At 40.0% G+C, this 12225-nt stretch overlaps 1 protein-coding gene across 1 annotated transcript in view; it reads left to right on the top strand.

Annotated features, from left to right (window-relative positions):
- The window catches only part of LOC133736083 (probable CoA ligase CCL6), a 30723-nt gene extending 20564 nt beyond the window's left edge, over nt 1-10159 (top strand). The window contains exons 2-10 of the mRNA XM_062163518.1: nt 892-1025; nt 1171-1388; nt 1559-1659; nt 3514-3589; nt 3704-3795; nt 4019-4281; nt 4405-4544; nt 9804-9963; nt 10058-10159. Coding sequence (XP_062019502.1) covers nt 1179-1388; nt 1559-1659; nt 3514-3589; nt 3704-3795; nt 4019-4281; nt 4405-4544; nt 9804-9963; nt 10058-10071 — 1056 coding nt within the window. The 5' untranslated portion in view covers nt 892-1025; nt 1171-1178 and the 3' untranslated portion in view covers nt 10072-10159. The remainder of the gene's footprint in view (nt 1-891; nt 1026-1170; nt 1389-1558; nt 1660-3513; nt 3590-3703; nt 3796-4018; nt 4282-4404; nt 4545-9803; nt 9964-10057) is intronic.
- Nucleotides 10160-12225: the final 2066 nt, after the last annotated feature.

Here is a 12225-nt window from a genome sequence, read left to right as displayed (position 1 = left end):
GCAGGACTTCTGGGACAATTATCGTCCCAAACAGAGGACTGACTGCAAAGAATTATTTACTGATGCACAACTGGAGAACGAAAAGCTGTAATTACTGATGCAGCATGGCATTGTCTATGGACCAGTGTCACGGATACAGGTTTACATTTTCAAATTCTCCCTTTCTTTGATATCTTTGGAGTTTCAACATTGGTTTGTAATATCAACTCTTTGTTGGCATTCTCCATATGTGTGGATAGAGTTGAACTAGTTTACCATGTAACTAATAAGTGCAAAATTGCATCAGTGAAAGGAATATTAAATTTGTAATTTAGAAGCTTGATCTAGTGCACTAATCTACTTCACTAAACTCATTGATGAACTTGTAGACGTTTTCTCGTCCGATAGCCACTTCCAAGGTCTTTCTATTTTCTGATTATATTGTATCGTTTTCTGAATTTATTTCCTCATCCAAAGGTATGCTACTATTCTATTAATACGCAGCTGCTCTTTTGATTTCGGATTGAACAGCTGATATATACTTTCGCTTATGGGCCTTAGAAATGTTGGCGAGAAAGAATAAAAGCCCTTACTTTCGCTTAATTAGTTTGGTTTCCTGGATTGCTAATCTTAGTGTCAGATTATGCTGCTGATGCAGTATAGCATTACTTCAGTTTACTAGATTCTCTAAATGTCAGGTTTCACATGGTTGATTGATTTTAGTATATGCCATGTAAATTTGTACTAGATGCAAAGACTCATTGGAAAAAGTTTGATTAGGTTCTGGTGTAGAGATATTCACGCCATGAGTATTTGAAACTCAAAAGGTAATTATTTATTGACCTGCACTTGATGGAATTTTATGAATCCCTAACTGCTTTGAAACTGACTAACTGAATTCCTGAATGATAGTTTGTTGAGAACATAGCTTCAAAGCCTCCCACATTGGAGAAGAAGGTTCAGTTGACATAGCATTGGAGTTTTCAATAAAGTGGGACTCCAAGGCCTTTGAACAAAGGATGTCTAAACCTCCTGCATTTATACAGGTCTGACCTACTGTGTTGCTGTAATAACACCTGTATCAGATATTCACATAAGATACAAAATCCTAGGATGTCAAAGTTTGGTGAATTTCTTATTTGGGAAAAAAAGTATTGCTCTTTTGAATTCTAAGGCAGTTGCAATTTCGAGTGCAAACCATGAAATTTTGGATATGTATAGGGTTTCAGGCACAAGCATCAATCTGTGTAAGCAAAGCTATGAAATGGTGGGAGAAAACCCTAAAACTGAACATGGTGGAGATCCATTCTGCTAAGAACTCATTGATTCTTTGCATAATGCTGGTGATAGAGGTTGTAGTGGATTTTTACTCACCTGGTTATGGAGATTGTAGAGCTCTGCATCCCAAGGTATATTTCATATTTCATTTTTGGGTATCGAGTCATATTTCATTGCTGTTTTGTTCGCATACTCATAATCAGAGTAATTTTGTATCTAACCAGCTTAGAATACGAGCTTTCCTTCTACTGGGTTTTTCCCCCCATTTTTGTTTTACAATCTTCCTACTATGCTATCTCAGCAGAAAAATCCACCTAGGGATTTGCAACCTCTGCTGCCGCAGCCACAATTAGCTTCAAATCATAGTCATGCTCAACCCGATAAGCATACATTCTCTATAAGGTGATTATTTGATTCCCAATTTTTGTTTTCCAATTCTATTTCATAATTTTTGCTATGTTTTGTTGTATGTTGTCATGTGTAATTGGATAATTGTAGAGTTAACGATCGCAGCCCCATTTCATTCTGATATGGACGAATTTCTAAATATTATATTAAGCACATCCATATGATTTTGATTGATTTACATGGAGATTATCTGAAATTTACAGTCAACTCTGAAATCTTATGGTAGTTAGGCATAATTTCTTTTCTGTTGAGATGTTATATCAGAGGGTCTCATAAAATCAAAGTATGGCAGAAATTGGTCGTACTGTAACTGCCTATATTATTATGAGGACAGGAAATACAAGCCTTCTTCTGTAAAGTTTGCACCAAACAATAAGCAATACACTTAGAATCATAACCATAATTCTCCCACTCATACCCCACTGACTTCATTCACATACCCTTCTATTTTTCCTGCCCTGCCAAGCAAAACTCCCTACCTCTTTATTCCTCTTACTTGCCAAGAAAGAGTTACGTTACTCTGTTCTGGATAACATGGTCTTTCCATCTTAAAATGACTCCCTTTCACCTAACTATGCACTAATATATAGTTATATACCCTCTCCCTTCTTCACCTTATGCTCAACTTCTCCACCTTAGTTCCTTACTCTCTCTTACTAAATCAATCCACAAACACATCAACAGTAAAACAATGAAACCCCAATACCTCTTCTCACTATTCTTTTTCATGATCTTCTTCTTCCATTTGCACATAATTGCTGCTCAATCTCCAGCAGTTGCATATTTGCTTCAGAATGCCTATAGCTGCATATTTACTGTTCCTTTTGCATTACTATTAATTTGAAATAGCAAGCAGCTACGTATAAGCCCCTAAGCTTTCATTTAGTATTAATAGACGAGATGCTAAGCCTATAGCCCTAGCTGCCCTCTTTAGATCTTTAAAGCAGACTCCTTGTAATTCACTTTTTGTTTATTCAATAAAAAGCTGTTTCTTTTCAAAAAAAAAAAAAAAAAAAGAGGCAGAATAGCTCCTGTAACTTGGCATGAATTGTTTGGGGTGCAATCTGGTGATGGATTTTCACCAGGTCTGTACCTATGTTTGGTCTATTGCACAGTTTTAAAGCATAAATGTACCTCATTTTTGTGTAAGAGGCAAATAAGCAAGGAACATTTTTGGTCATGGAGACTTAGTAGTTTTGTTACTGAAAAGGCCAATACAAGACTATTTTCTTTTTGAATTTTGTAGCATTATCAATATGAAATTATTTTTTCATTCTCAAATGAAATTTGCCATCCTTAATCTGTTTCCATACATATATGCCCTGCCTGTTTAAAATGCTAGGTTTCTAAGAAAAAAATTTAAATCATGTGGATACAATCCAATTTAGCAAGCACTTATAGTTTATTCTTCAGGATTTGTTGCTTTTGCCAAGAAAACATGTGAGGACGGCATTCTGCATGAAGCTTGTTAGACCAATTAGTTGCTTTCTATTTGGTGATGTTAGTGGTAACTGATAAGGGGTTCAAACTGCATCTTCCACATATCTTAATTTTATCAGATTGATTAAAGATGGGGGTTGTACTGTAACCCTCCACTAGGGAAATTTATATTTTCATATTGGCAGAAGTTGGATCCCATATTAGATCAAATTATGCTGAAATCTTTGTGGTTGGCCATCAAATTACAGATTTTCTACCAACTAATTAAACTAAGGGTACTAATACAATTTTGAGTAAAATCATCATGTGAAAGGTGCTTATTTGCAGATTTTTTTTTTATAGTTTATATTTTTATCAAAGCAACTTTGTTGAAGTATTACCAATACATGGCTAACGTTTATATGGCAGCAAGTTGGCAAATCTGCAGAAGGGCCTAACAAAAGCAAAAGCGGCACGTCTCTTGGACAAGCTTGTTTTTGACAAGGTCAGTTATTATTCCTTCATCTTTCTATTCTTGAAATATCTGGTTTTACATTCGAACAATGCATTACTTCTATCTTATGCGTTACATTCTAATAAACTGTGTTATTTGCGATAGATAAAACAAGAGCTAGGAGGACAAGTTCGTATAATGTTGTCTGGTGCTGCACCTTTGCCCAGGCATGTGGAGGAATTTATCAGAAGGATATGGTATGGTTGACTGCATAACATAATGAATAGATACATATTATACTTGAATCAGTTAAATCATAGTGAAGATCAAGAAAATTGTACAAAGGTTAAGTATTCATGGTATATGTGTTTGACCTATGAGATGTCAGTATGAATGCTTTTTTTGTACTCATTCAAATGACCTCAAGTTTCTAAATCAGCTACCACAAGACATCAGAAGCAGAGAACTACATTTCATCAGTTTGTTAAATCGTGTAGGCCTTTCTGAAAGCTGTGGTGGGTGTTTTACGTCCCTTGGCAATGTTTATCCTATGATTGGAACTGTTGGTGCCCCCCTGACAACTATTGAAGCGCGGCTTGAGTCGGTCCCAGAACTGGGATATGATGCACTTTCTAGTGTGCCATGTGGAGAGATTTTCCTAGGAGGAAAAACCTTGTTTTCTGGTTACCACAAGCGACAAGATCTAACTGAAGAAGTCCTTATTGATGGGTGGTTCTGTACAGGTAAATGTCTACAATACTAGAAATGAAGTACTTTTTTGGTTGATGCTCAATCGTTTGGTTTCTTTTCAAGAGGGCGCCTTCAAAATTTTTGTTGATGATTCATTTGGAGTGGATGGATCACAGGTGATATAGGAGGATGGCAGCCTAATGGAGCAATGAAAGTTACAGACAGGAAAATGGAAGTATTTAAACTGTCTCAAGGTGAATATGTTGCTATGGAAAGCATTGAAAGCAAATACTTGCAATGGCCCCTTATCACATCGGTATGTCACTAACTTCTGTATTCTAGAATAAATTAGTTTGTGTTCGTCTTTGTGCTACATTTGAATTTTGTGGTAGTGTCCTGTACTGTTCTTTCATGTTATCAGAAGTTACAGCTGGATATCTTTACATCTTACCTTTCATCTGTGAAAAACAACAGAAACAGATTTTCAGGAAGTGATCATTGTTGTATTGATCTGTATATCATATATACAAAGATATAGCTTGATTCTAGGATACAAAAAGGAAAACTATTCGTGGCCTATTAATGCCTAATTATATAGAATTAACTGTGATGATACACAATGAATGTGTTGAATGTTGACAGCTATATCAAGCTAATTTTGCTCTACTTTCTAACACTCCCCCTCAAGTTGGAGAGTGGATATCTTGTACGCCCAACTTGCGAATCATAAGCATGAAGTCTTCCTTGCCAAGAGCTTTAGTCAAAACATCAGCCAATTGATTTCCAGAACTCACAAACCGTGTCTCCACTGAACCATCTTGGATCTTATCCCTGATATAGTGACAATCCATTTCTATATGTCTTGTACGTTCATGAAACACTGGATTTGCTGCTATATGTAAAGCAGCCTTGTTGTCACAATAAAGCAATGCCGTTTCCTGGTGTAAAATCCCCAAGTCTTGAAGTAAATAACGTAGCCAAGTCAACTCACAACAAGCTCCTGTCATAGCACGATATTCAGCTTCAGCTGAAGAAAGAGAGACTGTTTTCTGACGTTTAGACCTCCATGAGATTAAAGAAGGTCCTAAGAACACACAATACCCTGTAGTAGACCTTCTTGTAAGTGGACACCCGGCCCAATCTGAGTCACAAAAGGCTCGTAGCCGAAGATCACTATTTGAGGAAAAGAATAAGCCTTGACCAGGAGCTGACTTGAGGTAGCGTACCACTCGCAAGGCTGCCTCCCAATGGGCTTTTCGAGGCTGATGCATAAACCTGCTTAATATATGAACAGGATATGTAATATCTGGCCTTGACACTGTGAGATAGATCAATCTTCCAACCAAACGCCTATACTTCTCTGGATCTTTGAGTAACTCAGTCTTATCTGACAGCTTTAAACCACGTTCCATGGGTGTATCAACAGGGGCAGCGCCCAATAATCCTGCATCTTTTATAATTTCTAACGCATACTTGCGCTGACAAATAAAAATTCCTCTCTTGGATGCAGAAACCTCAATGCCAAGAAAATACTTTACGCAGCCAAGATCTTTCAAACGAAATGTTTTATGCAGAAAATTCTTAACATCAGCAATACTCACAGGATCATTGCCAGTAATTAAGATGTCATCAACATATATCAATAAGACTGTAAATGACTTGCCTTGCCTTCTGGTAAAAAGAGAGTAGTCCGCTCTAGATTGCACAAAACCAGCAGATCGAATAACTTCTGAAAATCTAGAAAACCACTGCCTTGAAGCTTGTTTTAGACCATACAAGGATTTATGCAACCGACAAACCAAATGCTCCTCCCCCTGTCTCCGAAGCCCTGGCGGTGGAGACATATAAATCTCTTCATCCAGATTGCCATGGAGGAAGGCATTGTTGACATCGAGTTGAGAAAGGGACCAGCCACGGGACGCAGCCAATGCAAGTAGACAACGAACTGTAACTATTTTAGCAGTAGGAGAAAAGGTGTCCTGATAGTCAATACCTGCCATCTGCGTGAAGCCCTTGGCCACCAACCGGGCCTTGTATCGTTCAATGGAACCATCAGACTTGTGCTTGACTTTATAAACCCATCGACAACCAATGGGGGACTTCCCAGGGGGCAGCGTGGTGAGTGTCCATGTACCGTTGGCCTGCAAGGCCTCCAACTCGGCTCTCATGGCATCCTGCCATTCGGGGACAGCAGCTGCCTCAGAATAGGAATTTGGTTCATGGACGGCACTGAGCTGAGCCACAAAAGAGGAGTAGGCAGGAGTGTAACGATGATAAGAGACATAATTGGCCAATGGATACCGCGTACCTTTGGAAGGACCTGGCGGGAAGGAGGGCGATTGGTAAGTGCAAGCATTGGACTGAGGCTTGGAGAAGTCGAGATCGGCGAACCGAGCAGGTGGCGCAGCGGAGCGGGTGGAGCGACGGAGCAGTGGTGGGCCGGGAGGAGGCTGGTCGGAAAGAGCTACAGGTGGAGGTGAGGGAGGAGGAGACGGAGAAGATGGTGGGGTAGGAAGAGGAGGGACGAGCGGGGGTGGAGCAGGCGGCCTGGGTCGACGGGAATACTGGCGAAGGGTGACGGGGGGCCGGACTGGTGGAGGCGGAGGCGGAGGTGGCGGTAGCGGGCAAGATCGTGGGTCTGGGATTGGCGGAGAAGATCGCGTGGTTGGGGATGGCGGAGAAGAAGGAACTGGTGTGGGAGGCCGAACTGGTGTGGGAGGCAGCTGAGTCAAAAAAGGAGTTAGAGAGAAGTGGAATGGGGCCTGGGCCTGGGTCATGGGCCAACGAGGCAGAAGGAATAGTGGGCGGATTGGAGGCATAAGGAAACACATCTTCATGAAATCTAACATCTCGACTCGTAAAAATTTTCTTAGTCGATAAGTTAAACAATTTGAAGGCTTTTTGACCGACCGGGTAACCAATGAAAATGGAAGGTATGGCTCGAGTGTCAAATTTATGAGTAGGGTGCACATTAGTTGCATAAGCTAAGCAACCAAAAACTCGAAGATGAGAAAAAGAAGGCGGTTTGGAGTAAAGAAGGTCAAATGGAGTTTTGTAAGAAAGGATGGGCGAGGGCAAGCGATTGATTATATGGACGGCTGTGAGGACACACTCCCCCCAGAATTGTGAAGGGAGGTGAGCTTGAAATTTTAAAGCACGAGCTACCTGTAGAATATGACGATGCTTGCGCTCCACAACCCCATTTTGTTGAGGCGTGTAAACACAAGAATGTTGGAAGACAACGCCATGATCTTGAAAAAAGGAGCGAAGGGAAATAAATTCACTACCATTATCACTTCGGAAAGTTTTAATGCGAGAGTCAAATTGAGTGAGAATGTGAGCAAAAAAATGCTTTAAAAGTGGTTGTGTTTCATCTTTGTGCCTCATTAAGAAAACCCAAGTAAATCGGGTGAAATCATCCACAATGGTAAGAAAATAAAAGGCACCAGAAAGAGAAGGGTGTCGATAACGACCCCAAATATCACAATGAATCATTTCAAAAGGTCTTGTAGAAGAAATAGAACTAGAACCGAATGGTAAACGACTCTGTTTAGCCAAGGGACATACATGGCAATTATTAAATGGCTGAATGGAAAAATGCAGAAACTGTTTTGCTATGTGACTTAAACATGGAGAAGAAACATGACCCAAGCGATGATGCCAAAGGTTGGTAGCGGGAATGGCAAGGTTGCAAGATGATCTGGAAGGTTTAGTAATGGAATGTTTGGTTTGCTCCGTCGCCAGTGCCACCAAATAGTATAGCCCATCACGTTCTTTACCCAAACCAATCGTCCTCTTCGTAGCCAGATCCTGTAAAACACACCAATAAGGATAGAATGTCACTGAACAATTCAGACCTCTTGTCAAACGGCTAACCGACATTAAATCAACCTTAAACTTGGGCACAAACAGTACATCATGTAGATAATATGCGGTACTCAGAGGCATAGAACCTGTGGCTTCAATATGCATTTTTTCTCCACTAGGTAGCAAAACAGGCGGTAATGCATATTTTTTATTTTTATTCAACAATTTAGAGCACGAAGCAATATGATCTGTCACCCCGCTATCAATAATCCAATTGCGGGAAGCAACTCTAGACAAACCTGGCTGCGTTACTGCATTTGCTTTGGAACTCGAGTCAGTATTTGGATTGGGCTTTTGGGCTTGTTGAAGAGCAGCTAAAAACTGCTGGAATTGGGCCTCAGATAAAGTAATTGCTGATCCTTTCTCCTCTTCTACGATGCCTGTCGCACTAACCTGGTGAGCAGAAGGAGAGGGCGCGACTGGTGAAGCAGTGTGCTTCTTGGGGAAATTTCCTGATCCTTGCTTTGCTTTGGGATGACCTGGAGGAAAACCAATCAAGTGAAAGCATGTTTGGACCCAATGTCCAGGATCACCACAATAGGTACAATGCGGCCTTCCCCTTCCTCGACCTGAACCAAAACGCGGGGTGAAGCCGCGTTCTGCATCCTGACCGGTCCGAAAATTCAGTCGGTCACCACGACCGCCTCTGCTGCCGATCTGGTTCGACCGGCCGCCACTTCGAACTGCCATGGCAGCAGCGCTTGAACCGGACTCCGCTGCTGCAATGAAACGTTGCTTCTCTTCTTGGGCAACGGCAGCATACGCTTGTCTGATACTTGGAAGGGGATTCATCAAGAGGATTTGACCGCGGGTTGCGCTGTAAGTCTCATTTAATCCCATCAAGAACTGCATAAGTTTCTGTTGATCTGCCTGGGCTCCTTGTGATGCTTCTGAATAGGTTGCCAATTCATCCCATAAACTTTTCAATTTCGTGTAGTATGCTAAAACTGATTGTTGTTCTTGCCTGAGTGAAGCGATGTCTCGCTGAATTTCAAATATGCGAGGTGCATTGCCTTGTGAAAAACGCTCACTTAGATCTTCCCATACCTCATGAGCTGTAGGATAGTAGATGATACTGTCAGCAATTTCAGAACTGACAGTGTTAACGATCCATGAATGGACCATGTCATTGCATCTTGACCAAGTTGCATATCCTTCAGGATCAGCTTCGGATGATGGAGCTTTGATTGAACCATTCACAAAGCCGAGTTTGTTTTTAGAATTAAGAGCCAATGTCATAGCCCTCTTCCAACCTGTGTAATTGTCTCCATTCAAAGGCTTGGAGACTAGGACCAATCCAGGGTGGTCTGAATGATGAGTGAAGAATGGATTTGAGACATCAGATTTTGAATTATCTGATTTGCTGGGATTGGATGGTGATGGTGGGACGTTATCACCAGCCATTGTGATTATGGCTTTGTGGATTTGATGTTGAGAAGACTAGAGAAGAGTCAGGATTATGCGTCCTGCTCTGATACCATGAAAAACAACAGAAACAGATTTTCAAGAAGTGATCATTGTTGTATTGATCTGTATATCATATATACAAAGATATAGCTTGATTCTAGGATACAAAAAGGAAAACTATTCGTGGCCTATTAATGCCTAATTATATAGAATTAACTGTGATGATACACAATGAATGTGTTGAATGTTGACAGCTATATCAAGCTAATTTTGCTCTACTTTCTAACAATCTGGTCGGCAGATATGTGTTTATGGGAACGGCTTTGAGTCATTTCTTGTTGCTGTGGTTGTTCCTGGCAGAAAGGCCTTGGAGGACTGGGCAGCTGAGCATCATTTGACTGATGCATTGTGTCAAAACCTGAAAGCAAGAAATTACATTTTGGATGAGCTCAATATTACGGGTCAGAAACAGCAACTGTGTGCTCCATCGCTGTTCCTAAATTCATCCTATGTTGATTAACTAGTCATCTGACTAAAAAGACATTTATATTGCAGCTTCAAGGGTTTGAGTTATTAGAAGCAGCTTCAAAATTTGGTTCAGATGGCAAAGAAGGAAGATGATGAGGTGGGCTCTAATTTCTTCTCTTGACTCCTATCTTGCTTTTCTTGGGAGGAATTTTCTCTTAGTAGGTAATTTCTTTATACTTTTCTATCCAAGAACTCTTTTTTGTTGGCAAAGGACTGGTCATTAATTTGCAATGACATAATACTAAGTATTACAATTAGGTGTTTTATTAAACATTCAAAATCAATCGAACTTTCCTTTTTGTATTGGGGATGTCTCTGTCTGTTCTTCACAACCTGTTATTCCCTCATTAAATAGTCAAAAGCCGAGTTAAAAAAAAGTCTACACGAATATACACATCTAGAATAATTATTGTACAAACCTCAGTCAAGTGGCAACATCACTGATCTATAGCATTAACAGTGGATATAAAGGTAAGCTTTCACCACCACTGCATGTACTCATATTAATCAGTGAGCAAGTGAAACGAAAAAAGCATAAAATGAAATCCAATACAGTATCTGGTTTGAAAAGGATATGCGGTTATGTTGGTAGTTTCTATAGAAGTAGTATAACCCCACATTAGGACTTATCTCTACATTCCTCAGTGGATGAGTTTGTATAGTTGATCTTTGCACAAACATTTGATTTATACAAATTTGTTCCTGTTTTTTGTTTTGAAGCTGTTTATATCTTAACGTTCTCTGGTTGGCAGATTTGGGTTTCCGGGAATAACTTTGAGTCGTTTCTTGCTGCTGTGGTGACTTTGGTGGACAGGACAGGTAGCTGAACATCATTTGACCAATGACTTTAGATCATTGTGTCAAAACCTGAGGGTAAGATATGAATTTTGGATGAGGTAAATAGTAAGAAACAGCTAGTATGTCGACAATTGTCTGAAGGATGAATTCCCTGTTACTAATTTCATGCATGCACTATCCTACTCATCTAATCATGTGACATGGAATGCATTCCTGCAGTTTCCTGATTCTGGGGAAAATCACTTTGACACAGAGAGTGATCTCTCAGAACTCTCAAATGAGAGAGTACATGCAAGATTGGCTGTCCTCCTGTCCCACTGTCTGTGCGGTTGCTGAAATTATTGAGTCATCAGCTAATACCAAATGTCATGTGTGGCTGCAGGAACTCCATTTGTTAAAATCTCGTTTATGCATCCCGTCTACTGCTGCCTTCTTAGTAGATGAGTTATTTTCCAGTCTTTATAGCAGTGTAGTGGTGTTCCTCAGATACTGCATGGTGCTCCTAGTAATGCCACGTCGATAGGATGTAAACCCTCTATATATGGAGGTAACGGTCCATGAAGATAGGGACTTCTCATAAAGGTTTGGTGAATATATTGGTCAATAGGCAGTCATGATTATGAAAGATGATGATGATGATGATGATGATGACCTTGAAAGTGGAAAACCAATTGCATTCACTTTAGAGAATAATCTCCAAGTTATTTCCTAGTTCCAGCGTTTGTGATCATTAATGTTTTCTGGTGCCTGCTATTTTTGGCGACTCGCATGGCATTCCTGACCAAGGCTATGTTTTCTGGTGCCTGCTATTTTTGGCGACTCGCATGGCATTCCTGACCAAGGCTTCCTGGGGCTTGTTTTGATGTATGAGTTGTTACTTGCTTTACTGATTTGTGCTGCCTTGCTGCTTAGTTTTTTGCTATGTTTGTTGTAGATTTTGTTTCTCTAATTTCAGCTGCATTTTTGTTTCTTTTCTGTTTTCGAGGTTGGGAGATTTCCTTTGCCAACCGATTTAGTTTGCGGCGTGGCTCTTTTATTTTATTTACTTTTAATGTTGGGGGGAATGGGGGTGAAGAAAAGAACAAACTATCCGATTTAGTTTGCTGCATGCCTCTGTAATTTTATTTACTTTTAATGTTGGGGGTGAAGAAAAGAACAAACTATCGACTTATCACTCAAATCAGAGCGCACTTTGCACTTATTTGCAATAAGATGTGTGGATATTCTTTCAATTGTGTTTACATCTGATTTTCAATTATTTTTGTTTTTGCTTTTGCTTTGGTCAGACTTCATTTTCATATTTTGAAGATTCAGATAGTAAGAAATATAACGTCTGACCAATTTTGAAAATTTTGAGAAAATTTTGAAGAATGTGTGACATAATAAAATCTGAGAAA

The sequence above is a fragment of the Rosa rugosa genome, chromosome 3, assembly GCF_958449725.1.
Source record: "Rosa rugosa chromosome 3, drRosRugo1.1, whole genome shotgun sequence".
Lineage (NCBI taxonomy): Eukaryota > Viridiplantae > Streptophyta > Magnoliopsida > Rosales > Rosaceae > Rosa > Rosa rugosa.
Note: the sequence above shows the minus strand (reverse complement) of the source record. Positions and strands in the feature narration are given on the sequence as shown.